The sequence below is a fragment of the Alligator mississippiensis genome, chromosome 9 (assembly GCF_030867095.1).
Source record: "Alligator mississippiensis isolate rAllMis1 chromosome 9, rAllMis1, whole genome shotgun sequence".
Classification (NCBI taxonomy): Eukaryota; Metazoa; Chordata; order Crocodylia; family Alligatoridae; genus Alligator; species Alligator mississippiensis.
The window spans coordinates 64586933-64608406 of NC_081832.1; the positions used below are offsets into that span (position 1 = coordinate 64586933).

At 43.6% G+C, this 21474-nt stretch overlaps 2 protein-coding genes across 3 annotated transcripts in view; both read left to right on the forward strand.

The window, feature by feature from the left end:
- The window catches only part of LARS1 (leucyl-tRNA synthetase 1), a 45979-nt gene extending 45524 nt beyond the window's left edge, over window positions 1-455 (forward strand). Inside the window, exon 32 of the mRNA XM_014597640.3 lies at window positions 77-455. Coding sequence (XP_014453126.2) covers window positions 77-282 — 206 coding nt within the window. The 3' untranslated portion in view covers window positions 283-455. The remainder of the gene's footprint in view (window positions 1-76) is intronic.
- Window positions 456-3088: 2633 nt separating this feature from the next.
- Window positions 3089-20494, forward strand: PLAC8L1 (PLAC8 like 1). 2 transcript variants are annotated; one of them, XM_006269510.3, is made up of 4 exons: window positions 3089-7882; window positions 12749-12882; window positions 18178-18314; window positions 19196-20494. In XM_006269510.3, exons 1-4 carry the CDS (start codon window positions 7758-7760, stop codon window positions 19367-19369), a joined length of 570 nt encoding a protein of 189 aa, XP_006269572.3. In that variant the 5' UTR covers window positions 3089-7757; the 3' UTR covers window positions 19370-20494. The 2 variants fall into 2 exon arrangements, 1 of the variants encoding a protein (XP_006269572.3); XR_009464403.1 differs by lacking the exon at window positions 12749-12882.
- The last annotated feature ends 980 nt before the right edge of the window (window positions 20495-21474 follow it).

Consider the following 21474-nt stretch of genomic DNA (forward strand, 5'->3'; position numbering starts at 1 on the left):
CATCCTTCTGCCTAGTACAGAGGAAAGCCAGTGTGCAGATTCCCTGGGACCTGATTATTAACAACTTTTATTTTAGATCACTCCAAAGTGAAGCTCATGCGATTTGATGATCCTGTACTGGGCCCCCGTCGTGTTCCCGTCCTTGGAAAGGAAGATGCAGAGAAAACTCTGATTTTAGAGCAAGCTGTCTTCAATGTTGACCTGGCTGAGAAACGTATTTACATCACTGAGAACGGCCTGACAAAGGATATTGGTGACACAGTTGTCTATTTAGTACATTAAATTGTGGACAGCACTGACTTGATCCCTGGTTAATGACATTTTTAACCTTACAGAATGGCTTCATCCATAACGGACCAAGACAAGTGTCGCTTCTTAAAAGATATCTACTTTTGCATGTAGGCTTGCCCCATATTCTTTTAAACTTGTGTATAATAAACATATTTTCTTCCCGCCATTGGACTCTTCTTGAAAGAAACAGTTTGCCCAAATGCTGAGATCTCCCCCCCCACAAATAGCTGCCTACCTTTGCAGTGTTAAGACGGTTTACACACATGACTTATCAACTACATAGTGATTTCTCTAGAAGCTGATCAGATCTTGTGTTTAGTTAGAGGAAGGGAATGGATGGGTAAAAACTACATACACTTGGTGTTTGATATTTCCAGAGAGGTGACTTTCAACAGAACCTGCTGGACGTTATGTGGACCTGTAGATCAAAAGTAATCTCATGGGGAAAACTCCTCAAAGTATGTGTGGATGTTTCCCCAGTGTGTACAATAGACAAGAATTTATATAAAAGACTGAAGTGCCTGAAGTGAAGTGTAGTTAAAGAAGGTGTTGCACTTTTGCTGTCTTCTAAAACTGTTGCTTGTAAAGTGATTTTTAAGGGAACAGTTTTTAATTGTTTTCAAGGAAATAGTTTCATGAACAGTTTAAACTGTTGGGTTGTTATAATTACAAGACTACTGAATTGCTTTTTAAATACGGTTTTTCTAAAGCAGGGCATCCAGAATGCCATACAATATCTTGGGTTCATTTAAAGAAGAGGTCTCTTTTAGCCTTGAGAGTCATAGGCTGGACTGCTTCAGAAATCTTCTAACAACAGACCCTTTATGTGCAGATCTCTATTTAATTAAAGGTGGCAGAAACAGGGTAATGTTTTGCACAGTTGTTTTTTTTGTCAGGTTCACAACAGGTGCTGCTGCTGCATGTGGTTTAACCTGTTACTGATGTTCAAACTTACAGTGAGGGGAAGGCAGGGAATAACGTAATAGCATGAGACAGTCTGTCATACTGAGCGAGCTAAGCAGGACAATGTACATCTTCTTTCCCCCTGCCCTTTATTATCATATTTTAAAATGCACTTTTTGTTTGAGAAATGTCTTCCCCAAGTTAGATGCATAAATAGGTACTTTTATTTGCTTCTGTGCAAATAAGTAAAGCAGAATGCAAATAAACCTCCACTAATATAAATAAGCAGTCCTTTGCTACTTCCCCCTCCACAGCTCCACCAAGCAAATGGTTGAAAAATAGGCCTTGTACTACTTCCAAAATGTCAACTCTTTTTTAAACTAGCAAAGGAAATAAGTGCCACCCTCCCAGAGAGCATGTCTGATTCTTGGAGATTGTTAGGTGGAGCATTCACACTTACAGTCCACTTCTACTGCAGAGTTTGGTTCTGCTAACCATCACAGCGACATTGAGTCTTGGAGTGAATCCAGAAGAAGAGAGAGCTGTGATAATCTCTGAGTTCAGGTATAATATGTTCCTTCCACCTCATATCACATGATCATTGCTGTCAAGGGGGCATTAACAGTAGCTCTCACTGGTGGCCTGGCTTGTTTTCCTTTTCACTATATGTACCATAGGGGAATGAGTTCAGCATCTCAATCGGTGAAACTGGACAATGCTTTCTCAGATTCTTTGTTCATTCCCTTATTATACTTGCCTCTGTAGATCTTGTTCTGCAACATCCCTGAGTGAAAGAGATTGTTTCCAAATCAAGGTATTGAGAATACACCAGGGTGTCAATCACGCCAATGAATGGCTCTGCAGGTGATGGAGTTTGCAGAAGGTGAAGAATCATGTACTTACACTGCTTCTGCAACACTGGACTTCAAGAATTCCCATTAGAAATAATCTGAAGTACTTTAAAAATAAGTGGTGAGGTCCACTTCCATTTATTTGAAATGTGCCTGTCTTCCAAGTATGGTGCAGGGACAGGTATCCTCTTTATAAGTGTTAGGGAGTCAAGGGATGTGGCTGAAAGACTTTAGCCCTTCTCTCACCTTTTTCTTATGAGCAGTTTTGATTTGTTTTTCTGCAGACAGCCAGGTGGCCTCCTTTAGCACCTTTTTACAGCTTGCCAGTAAGAAAATGAGCTGTTTTAACTGCATTTGCAGTGTGTGTCTGCTATTGTAGTCATAGGAACCTGACTTGAACACTACATCCACTAGAGAGCACTACAGCGTTAAAGGCAAAAATGTAAATCCTCTCTGTGTGGCTGAGACTTGGGGCACTTGTACATGACACCATTACCATGTATGATTGGTGAAAATAGCACCTGGCCCACTAGCAGCCTACCTGGGCGGCCTTGTGGGGTGCCACTGTTGCAGAGGAAAGGACCAGGGTCCCCTGCAGCTCAGGGGTAACTTGGCCTGCCATTGGCTTGCCCCCCAGCCATGGGCAGGCTCTGGCTCTGACAAAAAAAATAAAATCAGGCCCTTCGCTGTAACATGCTGGAAAAATTTTAACAGTTTATTCCTCAGCGTTTTATTATTCTTTGCCCCACCGTTTCAATTTAGGGGGCATAGAATAAAACCCTGAGGACTAAACCCCCATCACGTGTACAAGCGCCCTTGTATAGCAAACCCCTTCTGTTGGTGTAAAGCTATACAAGCATTGATAATATGGCTCAGCTCTTTGGGCCATCCAGGAGAATAAATGCTCAGGAGCCCCCACCTCTGAGGACATCTCCATCCAAAGGGTGGAAAGTCAGGGTGGTCACAGAAGTGAGTAGGACTAACAAAGTAAAAAGCCAGTGCTGTGTGTTGTTGGCACAGATCTATATGTGTCACAGGTGTGCGTGTGTGTGAGTAACTTTTCCAGCAATCTCATTCTCAAATGCCTTGCCAACTACTCCATCTCCATCCTCTTAAGATTCTCTGCTTTTTTTTTTTTTACGTGGTATTCTTGGTAGGCTTATAGGATCCTTCTTCTGGTTCTCTCCTTCTTCACCATCTTTTGGTAGATAAGGGCAGCAGCAGGATGTTGCTGGTGGAGAGGGTAATACAAAGTGGAGAGCTGGGAGAAATTGATATGGAGCTTTAGAGTAAGGCAGCTGGGAATAGCAGAAGGAATTCAGTAAGAAATAAGAGCAGAGGGAGATGTAACAGGCATTGAGATCTTAAGACTGGATAAATAGGAAACGGCCCCTGGAACTAGCAATTGTTCAAGCTTTCACTTGTTCTCTTCTTTGTGCCTAATGGTGGGAAGTGAGTTTCTTCCTCTAAAAGTCTCTGCCTGTACTAATCTCTATATATGCTCTCTGTATGTCAGTCTATAACAGAAGTGTTAAGTTCATCCGGCCTTGCAGGCTTGGAAGTGTTGCTGGACCAGTCTGTGGGCTGGACTGGGACTGCCACCTTGTGGAGTGGGTGTGCAAACGGATCCAGCCTGTGCAACACATGCAGCTCATGCCCTGGAGTGTGTGCGCAATGCTGGGTCCAGCCTATGTACTGCAGACAGCCCCAGCCCTGGAGACCATGTGCGCAGTGAGCCCTGGGGCCAGTGGTTGGTGCCCACAGTGTGTAGGCTGGACTTTGTGCTGTGCATGGCACAGGGAGTCTGGGGTGTGGGCTACATGCCGTGCCTCATGTCTGCAGCATGCATAGTGCCAGGTCCAGCCTGCATACGGCATGCAGTGTGTGGGGCTGGGGCTGGCACATGGGGTCTGAGCCATGGGCCAGATCCAGCCCTGAGGCCATATGTTTGACACCTCTGGTCTATAAGGTGCATATTTATCCTACCTCATGCCTGACTAACCACCTCTCTGTACTAATCCCCTACAAAGGAAATAACCAAAATGGTCAGTGTATAAATAGCTAGATGGCCTCTCCGTGGACCTAGACCTTGTAGTGTTGGAGAGGCTTGCATGTCCCAATGATCTTCAGAGCTATGTTGCCCTCCTGGCAAGGTCACCCATGGCAAACAGGCCTGTTGAGGGATTCCAGACAAACTAGGGTCCAACCTCAAGTCCTCACTAGTGGATCTGATGGAAGATGTCAGGATCTAAACAGCTGTACGGCAGAAGAAGGTTGCAGCAGGACAACAGTTCTGTCATCTAGGATTTTCCCTTGCTCCTAGGTCCAGATCTCCACCTTGTCAAGACTGTGTAGTTGTTGTTTCCATGCACCAGCTTCCTTGGGTTAAATGAAGCCACGCACAGGCTTCTACCCCAGGAAACAATGCTCTTCAGCTAGATGGAGAATGAAGCATGTAAATAAATAGATCTGGCTCTTAAGTAGCACTCAATTAGTCGGTAAAAAATCTAATCTTTGTTCTAGTAAGTCCTCTGCACTCAGAACAAAAAGCTGTATAATTTCCTTCTTTTTATGTCTTGGCCTAGGATTGTCAAATCCACTCTGATCCTGCTCCCATTAATATCCCGTATGCCCCTGTGTTACTGCCAATTACTCTTTTCTCTTCTTTCCTGCAGTCCTCTCGTAGTTTCCAGGTGACGTGTTTGAAGTCTCAATGAGCACAGAGCACTGTTTTCTCTTGGCTCAAGCCTCTGTACATTGCAGACTGCCATTGCACTGTCAGGTTCGGATCTTCATTTCTTTAAATACTAACTTTTAATACTCTCCTAGTTTTGCATATGCCTAAATCAGACATTGCACTAGTCTTTTATCTGTTTGAGGAAAAAAAAAATCTGAGACTGTGCGAGGGAGAGATCTTGTACATTCAAACCAATTAAATATGTTACAGTAGTTACCTCTGACGCCTTGGCTCTTGCCAAAGAATCTTTAACCACTTGTTCCCCTCTTGATTGTCTCTGAGAAAACATGCTGCTTTCTGAGAAGGGTTTGCACTAGGTTGAATGATCCCTCATTCTATTATCAAGATTTTTTTTGGCTGAATTTCACAGTTGCTTTTATGGACTCAGTCTTGATTAGTCTTTCACATCTTGCCGGGGTCAATTGACCCCAGCACTCTTTCCTGCCGTGTCAGGGGGTCGGACTTGATGATCTACTCAGGTCCTTTCCGACCCTACCAACTATGAAACTATTGTGGAAAATCCAGTTTATAGGGGATTGTCAAGGCCTGAACACTTGTTTGTTTGACTTACCTTAAGCAACTGTGGGTCTAAAGCCTTTGCATGGCTCAGTTTGTAGCTCTGATACCATCTTGAAACTCAAAAGTTAAGTTTTGGGTGAGAAGTGACATCCCAAAATCGGTGGGTTATACCCAAAGCTGACTTCTCTATGAGGGTCCCATAGGTTTTGGAATAAGCCTTATATTTAGGTCTCTCAATTCTATCCCCGATGACTAACCAATTAGATACTCTTGCAAATAACCATGTACAGTATGTCCTGATTGACAACTCTCCTCTCCCACCTCAGAAAGTCATGTCATTAGAGATGTATTTTTCAGGCCAGAGGGTAGAAGCAAGTTGATCAAAAATGTTTATTTAAAGGCACAGCACTGTTGCTTCTTGAAGTCAGCTTTACTGGATCCAGAAATTGGAAACTAAATAAATAACAATAAATCAGGAAGCAGTAGTTGACTGGCAACAGACAAGACAAGCAGGGCAAATTGGCCTTGATCCCAAAACTTTTAACAGCAAAGGTTCTTTCTCCTTGTCATTTAATAACTTCTGTTTGTTTTAATGCTTATCTTGAGAACAAAGAATCAATTCTTTATTGGTACAGTGTGCTATTTCTCTATGCAATTTTTAAATATGGCTCCCAGGAGAAAAATTAGGTGTGTTTGGCTTTGTGGAGTTCCCCTTCCCTACCTTGCTAGGGAGCAAAAATAAACAAGAGAAATACATTTCTCATGCACATCAGACCATCTGGTTTTAAATGCACAGGAAGCAACTGATAAACTAAACTGATTTCCAGTCTTGTTTTGTTTGTTTCCAGGAGATGTCACTGTTATGCAGGTACTTGTGCAATTTCTGTCTCTCAAAATCTAGTGATGAGATGAAGAGATTTATTACAATGTTAGAATCACTATACCAGTGATATAAGTAAGGCCTTACATAAGTCTTGCTGGGAAAATTTCACTTAGGTCATTTTTGACTGGGGAATAGATTACAAGAAAAACAAATACGGTTTTGGAATATAGTCATCATTAGCTAAAAGTACTGTTGTTCAGTGGTATGGAGCAAGATCAGGACTTCTGCTTTAGGTTCTTGACTGTGTCACTGGTCTCCTGTGTAGCTTTGGGCAAGTATCCTTAATTCCTTTGTGCCTCAGTATCCCTACGTACAGGAATGCTTTCCTCCCTCTTGTGCGTTCTGTAAGCCTTAATTAATGTTTGTAAAAATGTCAAGAGTTTCTGAACAGTCCTATGGAAGCACAAATTAGTATGACTGTTACTTGAAGCCAAGACAGATTGTTGAAATCTATCCATTTCACCCAATCTAAAAATAAATCCCAAACTGAAAATACTTTTCCTCTTTCTTCTTAGATCTCCAAAGTGAAGTGAATGCAGCTTGCTGATCCCTATCAAGTGCCTGTCCTTGAAGATGCAAGAAAAACTGCAATTTCAGAGCAAGCTGTCTTCCACATGTTTCCTGCCAAAAAAATGAGTTCATATCATCAAGGGCAATGTGGGAGGCCTACTTATAAAAGAGGCATAAAACTGATCCCTTCTGTGTGAACTGTGGGTCTGTTGTAGAGGCACTTGCCCAACATCAGTCTGACTTTAAAAGGTAGCAAAACACTAAGGGAATTTGTTAGCAGGCTAGATTCCATATATTAGTGAAACAGGGGGGCTTTGTAAATAGACGTATTGGTAGAATTTGGATTAATAGAGAAAGCTTTAAAAGTGTTAAATCTGTTTGTACTTCATTTCCTGTGGCTGGTTTATCTCTGTCCTTCAACGTTTATTTGATATAATGTTTAGTTTTCAGAGCCCTCTGCCAGTATTAAATGATAGTTTCTTCTTCCTTCACCCTCTGTCCTCCTCTCCCCCGCAACTTGGCAAGTATTTTCTCGTATTGCCTCTGAATAAATCACTCTAAATTTGCTTCATATTGTGTAAAACAGTATCACCCTAATTGTGCACTGTAATTCGTATTAGTTTAACCTCTGTGAAAGTACTGATTGTATTGAAACAAGCAGATATTTATGCAACAAGCACACACATTAACTGGGGCCAAGCCTATAGCAAAACCATGTATGGACGCTGATCAGCAGTTCTTATTCAAGGGAATCTAGATGAGCTTTCATTAATGTAAGCTTCAAGTCTGTATTTAGCTCTTCCTCATTTTAAAGCACTTTCATCTGCAGCATTTAGGCTTTACAGGCAGCACAGCTGTCCTCGGCTGTCGTGTGAAAAGATCGTTAGGGCCGGGTGTGAAACGTGCTGGGAGGTCAGGGCAGGTTGCTTATGACATCAGGACTAAGAATGCTGTGATGTCATCATCATTCTACTCAGCACACTTGTGAGATGCCTCTCTCTCTTGGATTCAAAGACTCACTTCCACCCTCCTACCCCTGATCCCTCATTTCCCTTGTTGTGAAATGAACAGGTTTGGATGTCACTGTCTCAGTGCTACTGAGGAAGTTTTATTGCCTGAGATGCAATCGCCATTGATCCTTTCCTTGACAGCACCTGAAGATGGGGCTTTCTTCCTTGATGGTCCAAGGTAAGATATAAAATGAAGCGACTGTTTTTTGCTCCTTAGTTGGCTTTCATATATCTGTATGTAAAATGCCTTGCAGGGGGTGACAAATTAATCTGTGCTGCAGTATATGGTGATGCACAGAAGTCTGTTCCTTGCATGAAGCTTAGATAAGACTTCTTACACAGTTCTGTTAGGATTTCAGCTGAAAGAAGTTGATTAGGTCCTTAGACTTTGTTGGCCAGGAAAGAGAAAGCTATTGACTGTTTGATACCAACAAAGTGTACAGAATCTTTGATTAAAGCACAGTAGCTATGTTGCAATAGTGACTTATTGTTTTAGAAGGATTATTTAATCTGTGATGAGTTTATTCTACACCAAGAGGAGAAACTACCTGAAATTATCACCTAGATGTTAGAGATGCAAGTTTGTTGCTGATTTGAAAAGTCCCCTTATTGAGAAACAAACACAAGTTTATGTGGGAGCACATAAAAAGTGGAAACAGGGAGAGATCACCAAAGATGAATATACCTCCTCTGCTCGTGCTTGTAGGGAGGCAGTTAGATGGGCCAAAGCTACCATGGAGCTGAGGATGGCAACCCAAGTAAAAGACAACAAGAAATTGTTTTTTAGATATATAGGGAGTAAAAGGAAGGCCCAGGGAGGAATAGGACCCCTGCTAAATGGGCAGAAACAATTGGTGACAGATAGAGGGGACAAGGCTGAACTCCTCAATGAGTTCTTTGCCTCAGTGTTCCTAAGTGAGGGGCACGACAAGTCTCTCACTGGGGTTGTAGAGAGGCAGCAGCAAGGCGCCAGACTTCCGTACGTAGATCCTGAAATGGTGCAGAGTCATTTGGAAGAACTGGATGCCTTTAAGTCGGCAGGCCCGGATGGGCTCCATCTGAAGGTGCTGAAGGCACTGGCCGACATCATTGCAGAGCCACTGGTGGGAATATTTGAAAGCTCGTGCCGCACGGGCCAAGTCCCGGAGGACTGGAAAAAGGCCAACGTGGTCCCCATTTTCAAAAAGGGGAGGAAGGAGGACCCGGGCAACTATAGATCTGTCAGTCTCACCTCCATCCTTGGTAAAGTCTTTGAAAAAATTATCAAGGCTCACATTTGTGAGAGCCCGGCAGGACAAATTATGCTGAGGGGAAATCAGCACGGGTTTGTGGCAGGCAGATTGTGCCTGACCAGTCTAGTCTCTTTCTATGACCAGGTTACGAAACGCCTGGACACAGGAGGAGGGGTGGATGTCGTATACTTAGACTTCAGGAAGGCCTTCGATACGGTATCCCACCCCATACTGGTGAACAAGTTAAAAGGCTGTGATGTGGATGACTGCACAGTCCGGTGGGTGGCGAATTGGCTAGAGGGCCGCACCCAGAGAGTCGTGGTGGATGGGTCGGTCTCGACCTGGAAGGGTGTGGGCAGTGGGGTCCCGCAGGGCTCGGTCCTTGGACCGATACTCTTTAACGTCTTCATCAGCGACTTGGACGAGGGAGTCAAATGTACTCTGTCCAAGTTTGCAGATGACACAAAGCTATGGGGAGAAGTGGACACGCCGGAGGGCAGGGAACAGCTGCAAGCAGATCTGGACAGATTGGACAAGTGGGCAGAAAACAACAGAATGCAGTTCAACAAGGAGAAATGCAAAGTGCTGCACCTAGGGAGGAAGAATGTCCAGCACACCTACAGCCTAGGGAATGACCTGCTGGGTGGCACGGAAGTGGAAAGGGATCTTGGAGTCCTAGTGGACTCCAAGATGAACATGAGTTGGCAGTGTGACAAAGCCATCAGAAAAGCTAATGGCACTTTATCGTGCATCAGCAGATGCATGACGAATAGGTCCAAGGAGGTGATACTTCCCCTCTATCGGGCGCTGGTCAGACTGCAGTTGTAGTACTGCGTGCAATTCTGGGCGCCGCAATTTTAGAGGGATGCGGATAACCTGGAGAGGGTCCAGAGAAGGGCCACTCATATGGTTAAGGGCCTGCAGACCAAGCCCTACAAGGAGAGACTAGAGAAACTGGACCTTTTCAGCCTCCGCAAGAGAAGGTTGAGAGGTGACTTTGTGGCTGCCTATAAGTTCATCATGGGGGCACAGAAGGGAATTGGTGAGTATTTATTCACCAAGGCGCCCCCGGGGGTTACAAGAAATAATGGCCACAAGCTAGCAGAGAGCAGATTTAGATTGGACATTAGGAGGAACTTCTTCACAGTTCGAGTGGCCAAGGTCTGGAACGGGCTCCCAAGGGAGGTGGTGCTCTCCCCTACCCTGGGGGTCTTCAAGAGGAGGTTAGATAGGCATCTAGCTGGGGTCATCTAGACCCAGCACTCTTTCCTGCTTATGCAGGGGGTCAGACTCGATGATCTATTGAGGTCCCTTCCGACCCTAACATCTATGAATCTAAGTCGGCCCACTTTTACCGGTATAAGTGATCAGAAATTGGTCTGTACCTGTAACAGAACAGAAGTTCGGCACACAAAACGAGTCTATACCCATAACAGAACAGAGGTTCAGCACACATCGATTGGTTTAAAAATGGCAGAGTCCAGTCTAAGATTCTCCCCCCCGCCACCCAAAGTACAAATGTATGTTCTGTTTGCTACCAAACTGAACTACGCCACTTAAAGAAGCTGCAACTTAGATCGATTCTGCTTCAGGGGTTTTGAATGTCTGTAACAACCTTTGTTGTTGTTTTTTTAATTTTTAGATGCTGCTTTACTCTTTCAAGGGGCTCAGCATTAAAATTGGCCTATGTGGGAGAAGGAAGTTTTATCCCTATTTAATAGCTTAGAAACTGTTGTGTGTGGTATTGTAAGGGTATCGCTCACCTGAGAAGAATCTTTGCAATGCTGAGCATACACCCTAGGGATGGACTATTCTTCCATGATGTACATGGAGAACAGCTTTCCTCATGTAGACAGATGAGGAGGAGGTTAATTGTTTCTACTGCACCATCCCCTCCTTTCTTTGTGCTTTGCAGAGGTCCATGGTGCTGGAAGCCTCTGAAGAGGCATTAAATGTCGTTGGGAGAGGGAACCACCAACCATCCTTTGGAGTTTTAATAATTTAGGCACTAAGTATGCTACCAGAGCTCCTCTATGCTGACCCAACGTATGAGTTCCTGGCATCATGACAAGAGGGGATATAGAAGTGCCCAGATCAGGTGTGGTTTTCAAGCAGAAGCCATGATTCTTCATCAGATTCCTGAATTCTACAGTGTTTCTTCCCTCAGGACACTTGCAAATGGAAAGGGATGCTTGAACCATGAGAGTAAATCTTGGTTCTTTGCTCTACTCTGTGAGACCATGCTGCAAATCCTAATTTAAGAATATGATTTCCTTACAGTCAAACTATTATCCGATTGTTGTATGTTCTTACAAAGAAAACAAATCCTGCAGACTGATGCAGGCTGTCCTTCCTGATTTACATAATTTTAGAGCAGACCCTGTTGGTATCTGCAGATAGGACTGATGCTCTAATTTACCACGAGGACTGCTATGTTCTTCCACTGCTGGAGAAGCCAGGTAACAAAATAGTTCCCATACAGTGCATTTTAGGTTGATTGAGGTAGCATTGCTCTAGGAAGAAGCAAAAGAGCATTTCAGCAAAGAGGCAGGTTACTTTACCGGAATGCCAGAGAAACCAATCAACCCTCTCAATGCATTTTATCAATGTCCTTGCAGTTTCAATTTCAAGGGAGGTGGTACAACAATATTGAGGAAAGTTAATCTGCCTTCAGAGCATTTTAATAAATAAAAGTTAAAAAAAAAAAACCAGACAGGCCGGTTACCAACTCCTGCTTTTTTAAAATCAGGATTGAACCTACTGGCTTTACTTTCCCATTTGCAAGAAACAAGCATGGCACCTAGGCAGTGGTGTTTGTCCCCCATCGTGTTGCTTCTTTATGTTGCTCTAGTGGCATGTAGGGGGCATAGCAGTGACGCAAAAGGTCCAGGAGATAATTTCCCCACTGCATGATTTGGCTGGTGTGGGCATACCTGGTCCTATTTTGTCTTTCTAGCCTTGCTTCAGTCTCCAGGAATCATGGCTAGGAGCATGCCAGAGAGGAGGATGGTTTCAGCAGAAGGAAAGGGTGCAGTGTGGAGTATCTGTCAGGAGGGACTGAAAAACACAGGTGATTTGGGGAGATGCTGCCATAATTTAAACTACCGTCAGCACCCATCTCTTCTAAAGGCAGAATCTGGTTGGCACAAAGGTGAATTAAAGATACTTTTATGCTCTGCTGCCCCATGACTTCTGGTTGATTCTTTTGGGCCGAACCTCTTGGGAAATCCAGCATAGATTATCCTGTCACAAGAGTAACTCACAACACATCTCTGGAACGTGGGTGCTGCTGGTGTGGAAGTCAGGTTTCACGCGACATTGGCAAGAGAGCGAGTGATATCAGCATGCAAACTAAATTGTTCTACTCTAGGAAAATCAATAGCAGTAGCTGAGGCCTTGAAAACCTGTTCCAGTGAAATCATGAATGAGTTGATACGTTCATCATAAGGAAAGGAGATCTGTGTTGTGAACTGGTTTCTCTCTTTAACATTCAAGAGGTAAATTGCAGTGATATGGCTGGTGGATGCCGAAGCCTTTGTGGGTATTGTATATTTGCTTTTGAAGCCCTTGGTACCTGTTCATTTCTTTCTTCACTAGAGACTGAAGGGCAGTGTTGATCAAATAAATTTTCTCTGCATTCTGTGAGAGGAGAAATGAACCTGCGGAAAGGGATTGTCATAAAATAAAGCAAATTGGTAACACTGAAATCATCAATTCCCCTTTTTTCCCCTTGGACTCAGGAGTGCTTTATGAGCCAACTCAATGATAAAAGCCAAAACTCCCTTTTATTTTATTGTTCATTTTCAAATCAGGAGCACAAGGCCAGTACAGCCTGTGACGACCCAGCCAACTCGCAGGGCTAGCATGTCCACTATCACGACAGTCGTACGGACAGGTGGAGACTGGACCACCGGTCTGTTCGGAGTCTGCAGTGACAAAAGAGTTTGTAAGAGTTTTCATTATTTGGCTGTTCTGCAATGTCTTCTATGTACCTGAATCCAGGGACCACTGGTTAAAAGAACAAGAACAGAAAGAGACTTTTGTAGACCAATTCATAGATCCTAGAAATTGAAGAGCAGATAGTCCACAGTGGCTGATTTGTGGGTAGAGCAATTAATATACCAGTGGCTCCTCTCAGTCTAAATTAAATCATAAAAGCAATTAATAATTATGGAAGCATGTTTGTAGAGCTGAAAATCTAGTTTCATGAAGTGATTAATTTTATGGTGCTCCTAGAAGGAAACGAAGGGGGAAATGCAGCGTGGTTCAGACACATGCCTTGGGAAATCTTTGCTGTAGACATGCTATGGCCTGGTTATAATTATAATCATAGATAGGCAAGTTGTTTAATGCCTGAAGTTTCCCTGGCTATGCAGTGGTGGTGAGATTTACCTCGCAGTGGGTGCATCTACACATGCACTTTTCTTCAAAGTTGACTAATTAGCTCTGCAGTAAAGTGTCACCATCTACAAGTGCACTGGTATTAGGGTGCAATAAATTAACTTGGGGAAAGTACTGTCTTACGGCAGAGTAATTGAGTGTGACAAAACATGTGTAGGTGGTGACAGAGGCTGGTTGGGGCATGAGCGTGTTAAAGTCCGGGGGCTGCTTGCTGCACGGCTCCACACTTCAGCACTCTCGTGCCCCAGCCAGCCCCTCTGCTGCCTGACACTGGCACCCAGAGCCCAGGGCTGACCCCTCACCCCCTGAGTCTACTGCCAGCCTGGGGCTGTTCTTCCCTGGCTCAAACTGCTGCTGTCTTAGGGACACATGTCGATGCTGCGCCCGGGGGCAGCTGACTCCAGCTCTAACTGCTTCAGAGTTTGTGTTGCAGTGATTTCTCATGTAGATGAACCCGGTGTTAGGCTAAATTTATGTTCACTTGCAAAGTCCTTTGGTATTTTCAGGCAAAAGGAAGAGTCCGGAGTACTAAATTCTCTTTAGTCCTTGAACTTGCCAGCTATATTATGTTAGGCTTAGTGCTGCTATTCTTTTTCAGTTAAAGAGAATAAGTGACATCCACTGTGCGTAGCACCTGGATTTTTTCACACATTACTGAGGGGTTGAGATATCCCCAGGGCCAAAAATGTATCAATTTTTTTTTCCTTTTCTTCCCCAATTCTGTTTTAGTAACCCAAATACTAATTATTTCCATCTGACCCTTTTCTATGGGTTAAACTGCTTTGCTTACCACCTAGAACTGGTCTGTCCCACTGGTGGCCTATAAGCAGTCAAATTGTGGCCCCCAGGCTCCCATCTGGCTGCTGGTCCCCAACATTTCTCAAGCTGCAGAATCACCCAGGATCTCTGGGCTCACTCTCCCTCTGGTTTCCCCTTCCCTGACTGAAGTGGGTGGGGCATGGCTCAGTCCACATTGCTGGGAGAGCCTGTGGCCTGGGGTGCCTGAGAGGTCTGATGCAGTGGGAAAACCTGGAGCCAGGGAGGTTAAGGTAAGGCTGGTTGCCCAAGTGTGTGGTGCAAGGTGGTGGTGGAGAGGAACCAGGGTGCATGGTGCAACAGGAGGAGTAGGGTTACTATATGTCCAGTTTTCCCATACATGTCTTTTTTTTGGATCTTCCAATCTCTATCCAGGCAGTTTTTCAGAATCTGAACAAATGCCCAGGAGTTTGCTCTGCTCCGCTGGTGGGAGTGGGGGGAGGGCAATTGGAGGCAGAGGACACCATGCATGTGTGCATGCATACCCACAAGCACGTGGCCAGCATGCAGCCAGGCAGGGTGGTGAGAACAGCCCCGGCAGCTGCATGTAGGTAAGTCCATGTGGAGCAGGGTTTGGAGGGCTAGGTTTGGGGGACTGTCATGTGTCTTTGTGTGTATGGCAGGGGTGCATGAAGGGGGAGTGGCAGAGGGTGCCTGGTGGCACTGGGGGAAGCTGTCTGGGCTCTAGGGCTACAGCAGGGCAGGAGGGAGGCCTTCCCCTCCAGTGGGGAAAGGGGCCGGGGGGAGCTCTGTGGCTGGACTGGTAGCACCAGGGCCAGTGGTCATGCTCACAGGTAGGATGGCCAGGAAACACTGCCCGGGAGGAGGGGATGCAGTGTGGGCAGGCCATTTGGCAGAGGAGCCCCAGCCCAGGGTGTGGGGTGCCATAGGCCTTCCCTTCTCTACCCTCCTGCTTTCACCTGGGCTGGACTCGCTCCACGTGAATTGGAGTCACTGCGCTCCAGCTCGGTCAGGGTGGGGATAGTTAGGAGCTGCCTCTGGCAGGGCTGGGGGAGCAGGGGGCTGCAGGTCAGGAGCGAGGGGCACCAGAAGGGCTGGGGGGGGGGTGGCTATGGTTTGGGGGTGACGGGTACTGGGGGCCAGAGGGCTTTTGGGTGGGGAGTGTGTGGCACTGGCAGTGCCAAGGGACTGTGGGTTGGGAGTGAGGCACAGCAGCAGGGAAGTGGGAGCTGTGGATTGGGAGTGAGGGGCACCAGCATGGCCCAGGCGAGTGAAGGACTGTGAGTCAGGAGTGAGGGGCTGCAGGCTGGGAGTCAGGGGCACTGGTGGGGCAGGGGGCTGTGGGTTGGAAGTGAGGTGTCCCCACAACAGATGTCCTCTTTTTTGGAACTGGAATTAGAGTAACCCTAAGGAGCTCTGGGGGACCCCTGACCCCCACTGTGGAGGCTGCGAGGCTTGTAGCCCCAGGCCACTTAGAAGCTGGACAGCCCTAATCTAGAATATGGAAGGCTAATCAAGAGAAATAACTGGATGTGTATCTATGATGCGAGTTGAAGACCTTCAAACAAATATACTTTCTTTTTCAGTTTGCTGAAGTTCCCATAAACGATGTTAAGCAAGCAGTATATTAAATTGTCTGTTCTCTACTGCAGCTGTTTTAAATCCTGCCTGCTAAATGAATTTCTGTTGTTTACAGCCACTCGTAATGTTACAACTATAAACTGGACAATTTAAGAGCAGTTGGCTAGTTCCTGAATGGACAAAAGAGGGTGTTGTCCACCCACATACTCTGGAAATCAGTCATGGATGCTTAGTACCACAAAGGACTTGGCTGAGTTGCTGTTCCCCTTTCATCCTCCTTTTTTGTGTCCTAGCAAGGGTTTGCATTAACCCCCCTAGCATATGGCACAAAACCCCCCTGCCATTAAGCAATGGCTTCCTGCCATCCCTACCTAAAAGGGAGTCGGTTCACAAACACATTTATTTTATAACCCAAATCTTTTGTATGTAAACAGTTGCTAAAAAGCAAAAGGTAGCAAACCTGCCTTCTGTATCTCAGCCTGACATGCCACGGACTCCTGAGAAGGCACTGTTTTTCCTCTCATCTTTAAAAGAAATTGCTTGGGTAATTTCTAATCCATTAAATGGAAGGTGCACAACTAATAGCCATGATTTCTGTTTCTTTTGATGTTTTATTTCCTTAACAGTAGTTCGGGTTTCTTCTTTCTCTTTTTGTTCACTCATTATTTTCTTCCAGGTTTCTTTTATCTGTCTTTTATAATATATAAAGAGTAGCAAATCATTGCCATTAAATTGCATTAAGGATATGATCTGAAACAAGGTTAGATTCAAAGGTATAGGGCGCTTAATGTGCTCTCTGTGTACTAGTTCTCTGAATTTTATTCTGAGCATTACTCTAAAAGCTGGGGCTGATCATTTTATGGGAAACATTTTAAAATACTAGTCAGATAAATAAACAGGAATATGGTTTACAATTGCCTGGTAGACTGATGAACTTAAATTGACGGTAAGGAAACTGAAAACTACAGGTTGGAGTGCATATACCCTGGAGCTGCTACTGCTTTAATTTACTTGTCTGAAGGTAACTGAAATCTGAATGGAGGTACAAAGTCAGACTGTGCCCTCAAATCAGTGGGGTGTCTACACAATGATGGGTTGTCTAGTCAATGATGGGGCAATGGTTTTTACTTCCAAGTCCTGGCTGGGCTGATTTGAGTTGCAAGACCTGATCATCATCACTAGTGACTCAGCCAAATGTAGAAGTGGGAACTTATCTTTTTTTCTAAGTCCTTGCTATGTGCAAAATATCTTTTTGGGTCAATGGAACCAGGTTTAGTTTCTCTAGCTAGTGACACACGGGATTATACGTGTTTTCCTAGCCAGTATTCTGCTCCCAGGTGTAAAGTAGATTGAGGACTGTAGCCAAGATATTTTTTAGCTCTTGTCATCTTCAGAGTGTAATATTTAGAGTAATTACAGATCCAGGTTTCCATTTAGATTAATGTAGCGATTTCACAAAAAGAGGGCTCTGGACCAAGGTTAGCAGAGCATGAAGCATTACATTTTATTGAAAAATATTGTGTCTATCTTCATAAAAGCAAATAAAATGCATGTTTCCATGTAGTGTGCCCTGGTTCTGTGACTCTGCTGTAGAGGAAAACTTTCCTAGGTGCATTGATTCCTAATTTAAGAACAAAAGACATTTAAATGAGCAGCATGGGGCCATGATAATGCTTTTTACCTTTCTCAAGAATTAGAAAAACAAATGTATCTAAATGGGATTGAGAGCTGTCTATAAAGATATTTTGAAGATGATGACTTTTCAGTGTGGCTGTTGGTTCACAGTCTTGAAGATGCATGGTCTATCCTCATTATTCTTAGGAGACCCAATGAAAACACAATTGGTTAAAACAGTACTGCAATTGATAGTGGAAATAGGAGCTTAAGCACACTGTGTGATGGGGCTAAATCCAACCTGGCTTCAAAACAGTTAACATCTTGCCTTTATTAAAAATTGGAAATGGGTTAGAATTGGATCCTGGGTATAAAACGGCATTTGCTGTTAGAAAGGTTGGCCAATCTGTTTGGCACATGGCTTGGCTATCTTGGATCAAAAATTTAAAATTCTTACCTTCAATGACTAGGGAAATTGTAGCAGCACACTTCTAACAATAATGTTGTTTATGTGGTTAAAGGAAGCATAGAAACTGGAATGGATCTTCTCTGTCGAGCAGTATTGTGATCATTGCACGGAAGTTTACCCAGCCCTGCTTGGTGTTCTGCAGAAAGCTACGTGATGAGAATTGCACTCTGAGCACTTGGGGAGAGGAGATGGGACCAGTGAAATTGGTCCACAGAAAAGAGCAGTTAGAACGAAGCGTTCTTTCACGGCAGTTCTCTAAATTAATTTAAAATGCTTGACTCTCAGAATGGTTGGGCTTGTTAGAACTAATCGGGTGGTCTAGGTTAGGGTATTATCCAACTAGTTTTCCCTGTGTTAAGGCTGAGATGATGGCACTCCTTTGATTGTGGTTATTGGCAGGTGTCTGTGGTACATTGTGCAGTCCATGTCTCGAATGCAACCTTGCAAGACATTATGGGGAGTGCCTGTGTTTCCCGTTGCTACCAGGTTCCACCTTAGCATTAAGAGTTGGCGTCAGAGAAAGGCACAGAATACGAGTAAGTCTTTGTGTGTGTGCTTTTATTTTGTTTTGTGTGACTTACATAATGGTGAGAGGCATATTCCTCAAGTACCCCATTCCCAACAGACATGGCAACAGAAACTTAATATCTGTGGACATGGCCAGATGGATTAGTGTGCTAGTGCATGCCACTGAATATTGATAATGTAGAAATTATGCAAATGTAAAAAGTTCATTGGGGACCCAGGCTGGGAAGAGAGGAACTCCTCACCCTCTCCTGGGTGTGTTTTCATACACAGCCAAATTCCTTCTTGATCTGAAAATCTTTTCTGTTACCTTGATGCATTTTTAAAGCAGAACTAATGCATTAAATCTCAAGAATGCCCTTTCTCCTTGCACTGAGGCAAAGGCAGCATCTTGTTGTATAATAGAATGCCAACGCCAAGCAACTACTCATGTTTTTAAAGTACTTTGTAAGAACAGGATGGTGTTTGTGTGTGGTTGCTGTAAAATCAGCCCAGAGCTGATGCTGTAAAATACACATTTGTGTGTAATCAGGATGAAAGAAAATAAAGGACATTGTTTGAGCCATGCTGAAAGACTCTTTCAAGGCCTCGTGAGGTGCCAAGTGTCTTTAGATCTCATCAACTTTCATTCGAGTTGTGGGTGCACAGTATCTTGCACAATCAGGGTCTAAATCTTCTCCTTTTCCACTCTACTTATCTATTGCACTTTTTAAAAGAACCTGTTAGATACTGGGCCAAAATCAGATCTCTCCTCCACAAACACAAGGCCAGGTTAATTCTTTGGCTTGGATCTGAATCTGGCCTTGTGTCTTCCCAGGACATGTGAAGTGAGGTGGAAAAGCCAATTTGCAGCCATTCCATTTATGAGAAATTCTCTTTGTTCTCTCCCCAGGGAACCCTTTGTGAAGACTGGATGGCAGTTCATTGCTGCTGGCCTTTTGCTGTCTGTCAAGCAGCTAGGGAACTGAAGAGGAGGGCTACGACCCAGATCTACGAAGTAAACGCTGCTCCTGCAGCTATAGATGCTCCAGTTTTAAAATGTCCAGCCACAGAACTTGAGTTGTGATACCTTCCCCTCTCCCTGCAATGTAAATGTATTATTTTTAGAAATAAAATGCATTAGTGTTTTATAACAAAGCCTCCCTAGTGGCCCTATGGGGCTCTGATATAACACCCAATAATCTCAGGTGCCAGTTTCTGTAGTATAGCCATGTTAACACAGTTCAGTGCTCTTATGCCTGCCCAGAAGTATGGCACTGCCTTCTCTGTCTGGGGACTAAGATCAGAAAGCTCAGTGCATAGTGAAGAAACTTTCTTATGAGAACAGAAGTGGAAAAATCATTCTGCAGCTGAAAATAATTTAAGAGAAGAGGATCAAAGACACAAGAAGAAACAGAGTTCAATGAACAGGGCATGAAACTGGAAATGGAGGGAAATGGGTACTGGTTCCCTTCAATTTGCAGTGTAAATTGCTGCTGTTCTTCTGTAAAATGGGAATGACTGAATTTGCCCTTCTAGAAGAAGGGTTTTGAGATCCTTCGATGAAAACCCTCATGGTAATGATAATTACTGTTATGCCTCCACTTTTTAGCTCACTTCAGTTTTGTTGGAGGCAAGCTTGAGGATTTCTGTCCCTCAAAATTATAGGAAGGAAAGGGAGAAAATAACGGCAACCCTGTCTAGATTCCCAAAGTCAGACTATAGTCCCAGAGTAGCTAGACATACATGGTAAAGGTGGGATAATTCAGTGATGGTGCTCTTGTTCAGAGAGGAGAAATAGAATTCAGTTGAAATACATGAAAATAAACATTGTTTTATTGTTTCATGCAAAAACAGTTTTTATGGTAACACAATAGTTTCTACGGTATGGAATAATATACGTATTTGGCATAGAAAACTTGACCAGTGTCCATCTGCTAACCTCCTTTATGCTAATAAGCTAATTTTTACAGTGCACTCATTCTGAGACCCAGTTCTGTCAATTATTCTTCCAGTGTATAAGGTGCAGCCATCCTTTTGAGTCAAGATAACTTTTAAATGATCTACAGATAATAAACCTAAACATTAGAGCTATAAACTTAGACAAGTAAACTGCTGGCAAGTTAGAGCTTTCTAAAACCATTGCCTTTCAACTGATGAAATACAAAATAAATATCTCCCTGGTTAATAAAAAACAGAAAATGAAGATTCATTTTGTTCATCAAGTTTTCATTTTCTTCTCTCGAAGGAAGTATGTTACATTGGGGGAGGGGAAAGCATTTAAAAATGAACTTTGTATTATGGAAAAGGTTTAAGCATCATTTAGTTTATACAAGTTAAAAGACAAAAAATTATATATTCTGTTCATCTCCTACCCCATCACCAAATAAGAAAAGAAAATATATGTCTATCTCTATATAAATATTTGCCATTGTTTCCCTTTTTCCTCCTTATTATAATATGGCTGTAACATTTCATTGTAGCAGTTTTGGGGCTCAATACAGGGCTGAATGGACAAAATGTTGTGGTCTGTATTGCACAAGAGTTCAGACAAGATAATTTATGGAATAGCTCCTTCTGGCTGTGAAAGCCGTTAATAGACACTGAGCTGAAATTTTGTCTAATTGGCTCTTTTTGTATTTTTTCATTTATAGTGAATTTGGCCATTTCCCACATGCCACTCAAAACAGTGGTTTCTGGCTCATGTAAAATTTATGCAGGAGCCTCAATATCATACAAAATATAATTCAGAGCAATCAGCTTGTGTAGGTCCCATTGAAGCTTATGGACAAGCCCCCACTAGTTGGAGCTGGGCAGGATGAGGTCCTAAACACTGTTCATGATGGGCCTTTTTGAAGTGTTGAAACAAATGAGGTATTGAGACTCATTCAAAAAAAAAAATCTAAAAAGTCTGAATTCTTTTAAAGGGGGAGGAAGTCTTCCATAAATTTTATTACACAGAGTATTTATTTACAGAATAAACGTCAGCGACTTTATTTCGTAAATGATTCATATTTTAAAAACATTATACATGTACATAGGGACTCAGTTCCATTTTATGGTGACGTGTCGTGTGTGTGTAGGTGCATGTATGTGAAATCTGTGGGCCAAATCCTGCCTTATTCTTCCCAGCAAAAGGTATAGGTAAGTGGAGGAGCGAGCTTTTAAATTACCTTTGTGCTTCCAGTATCC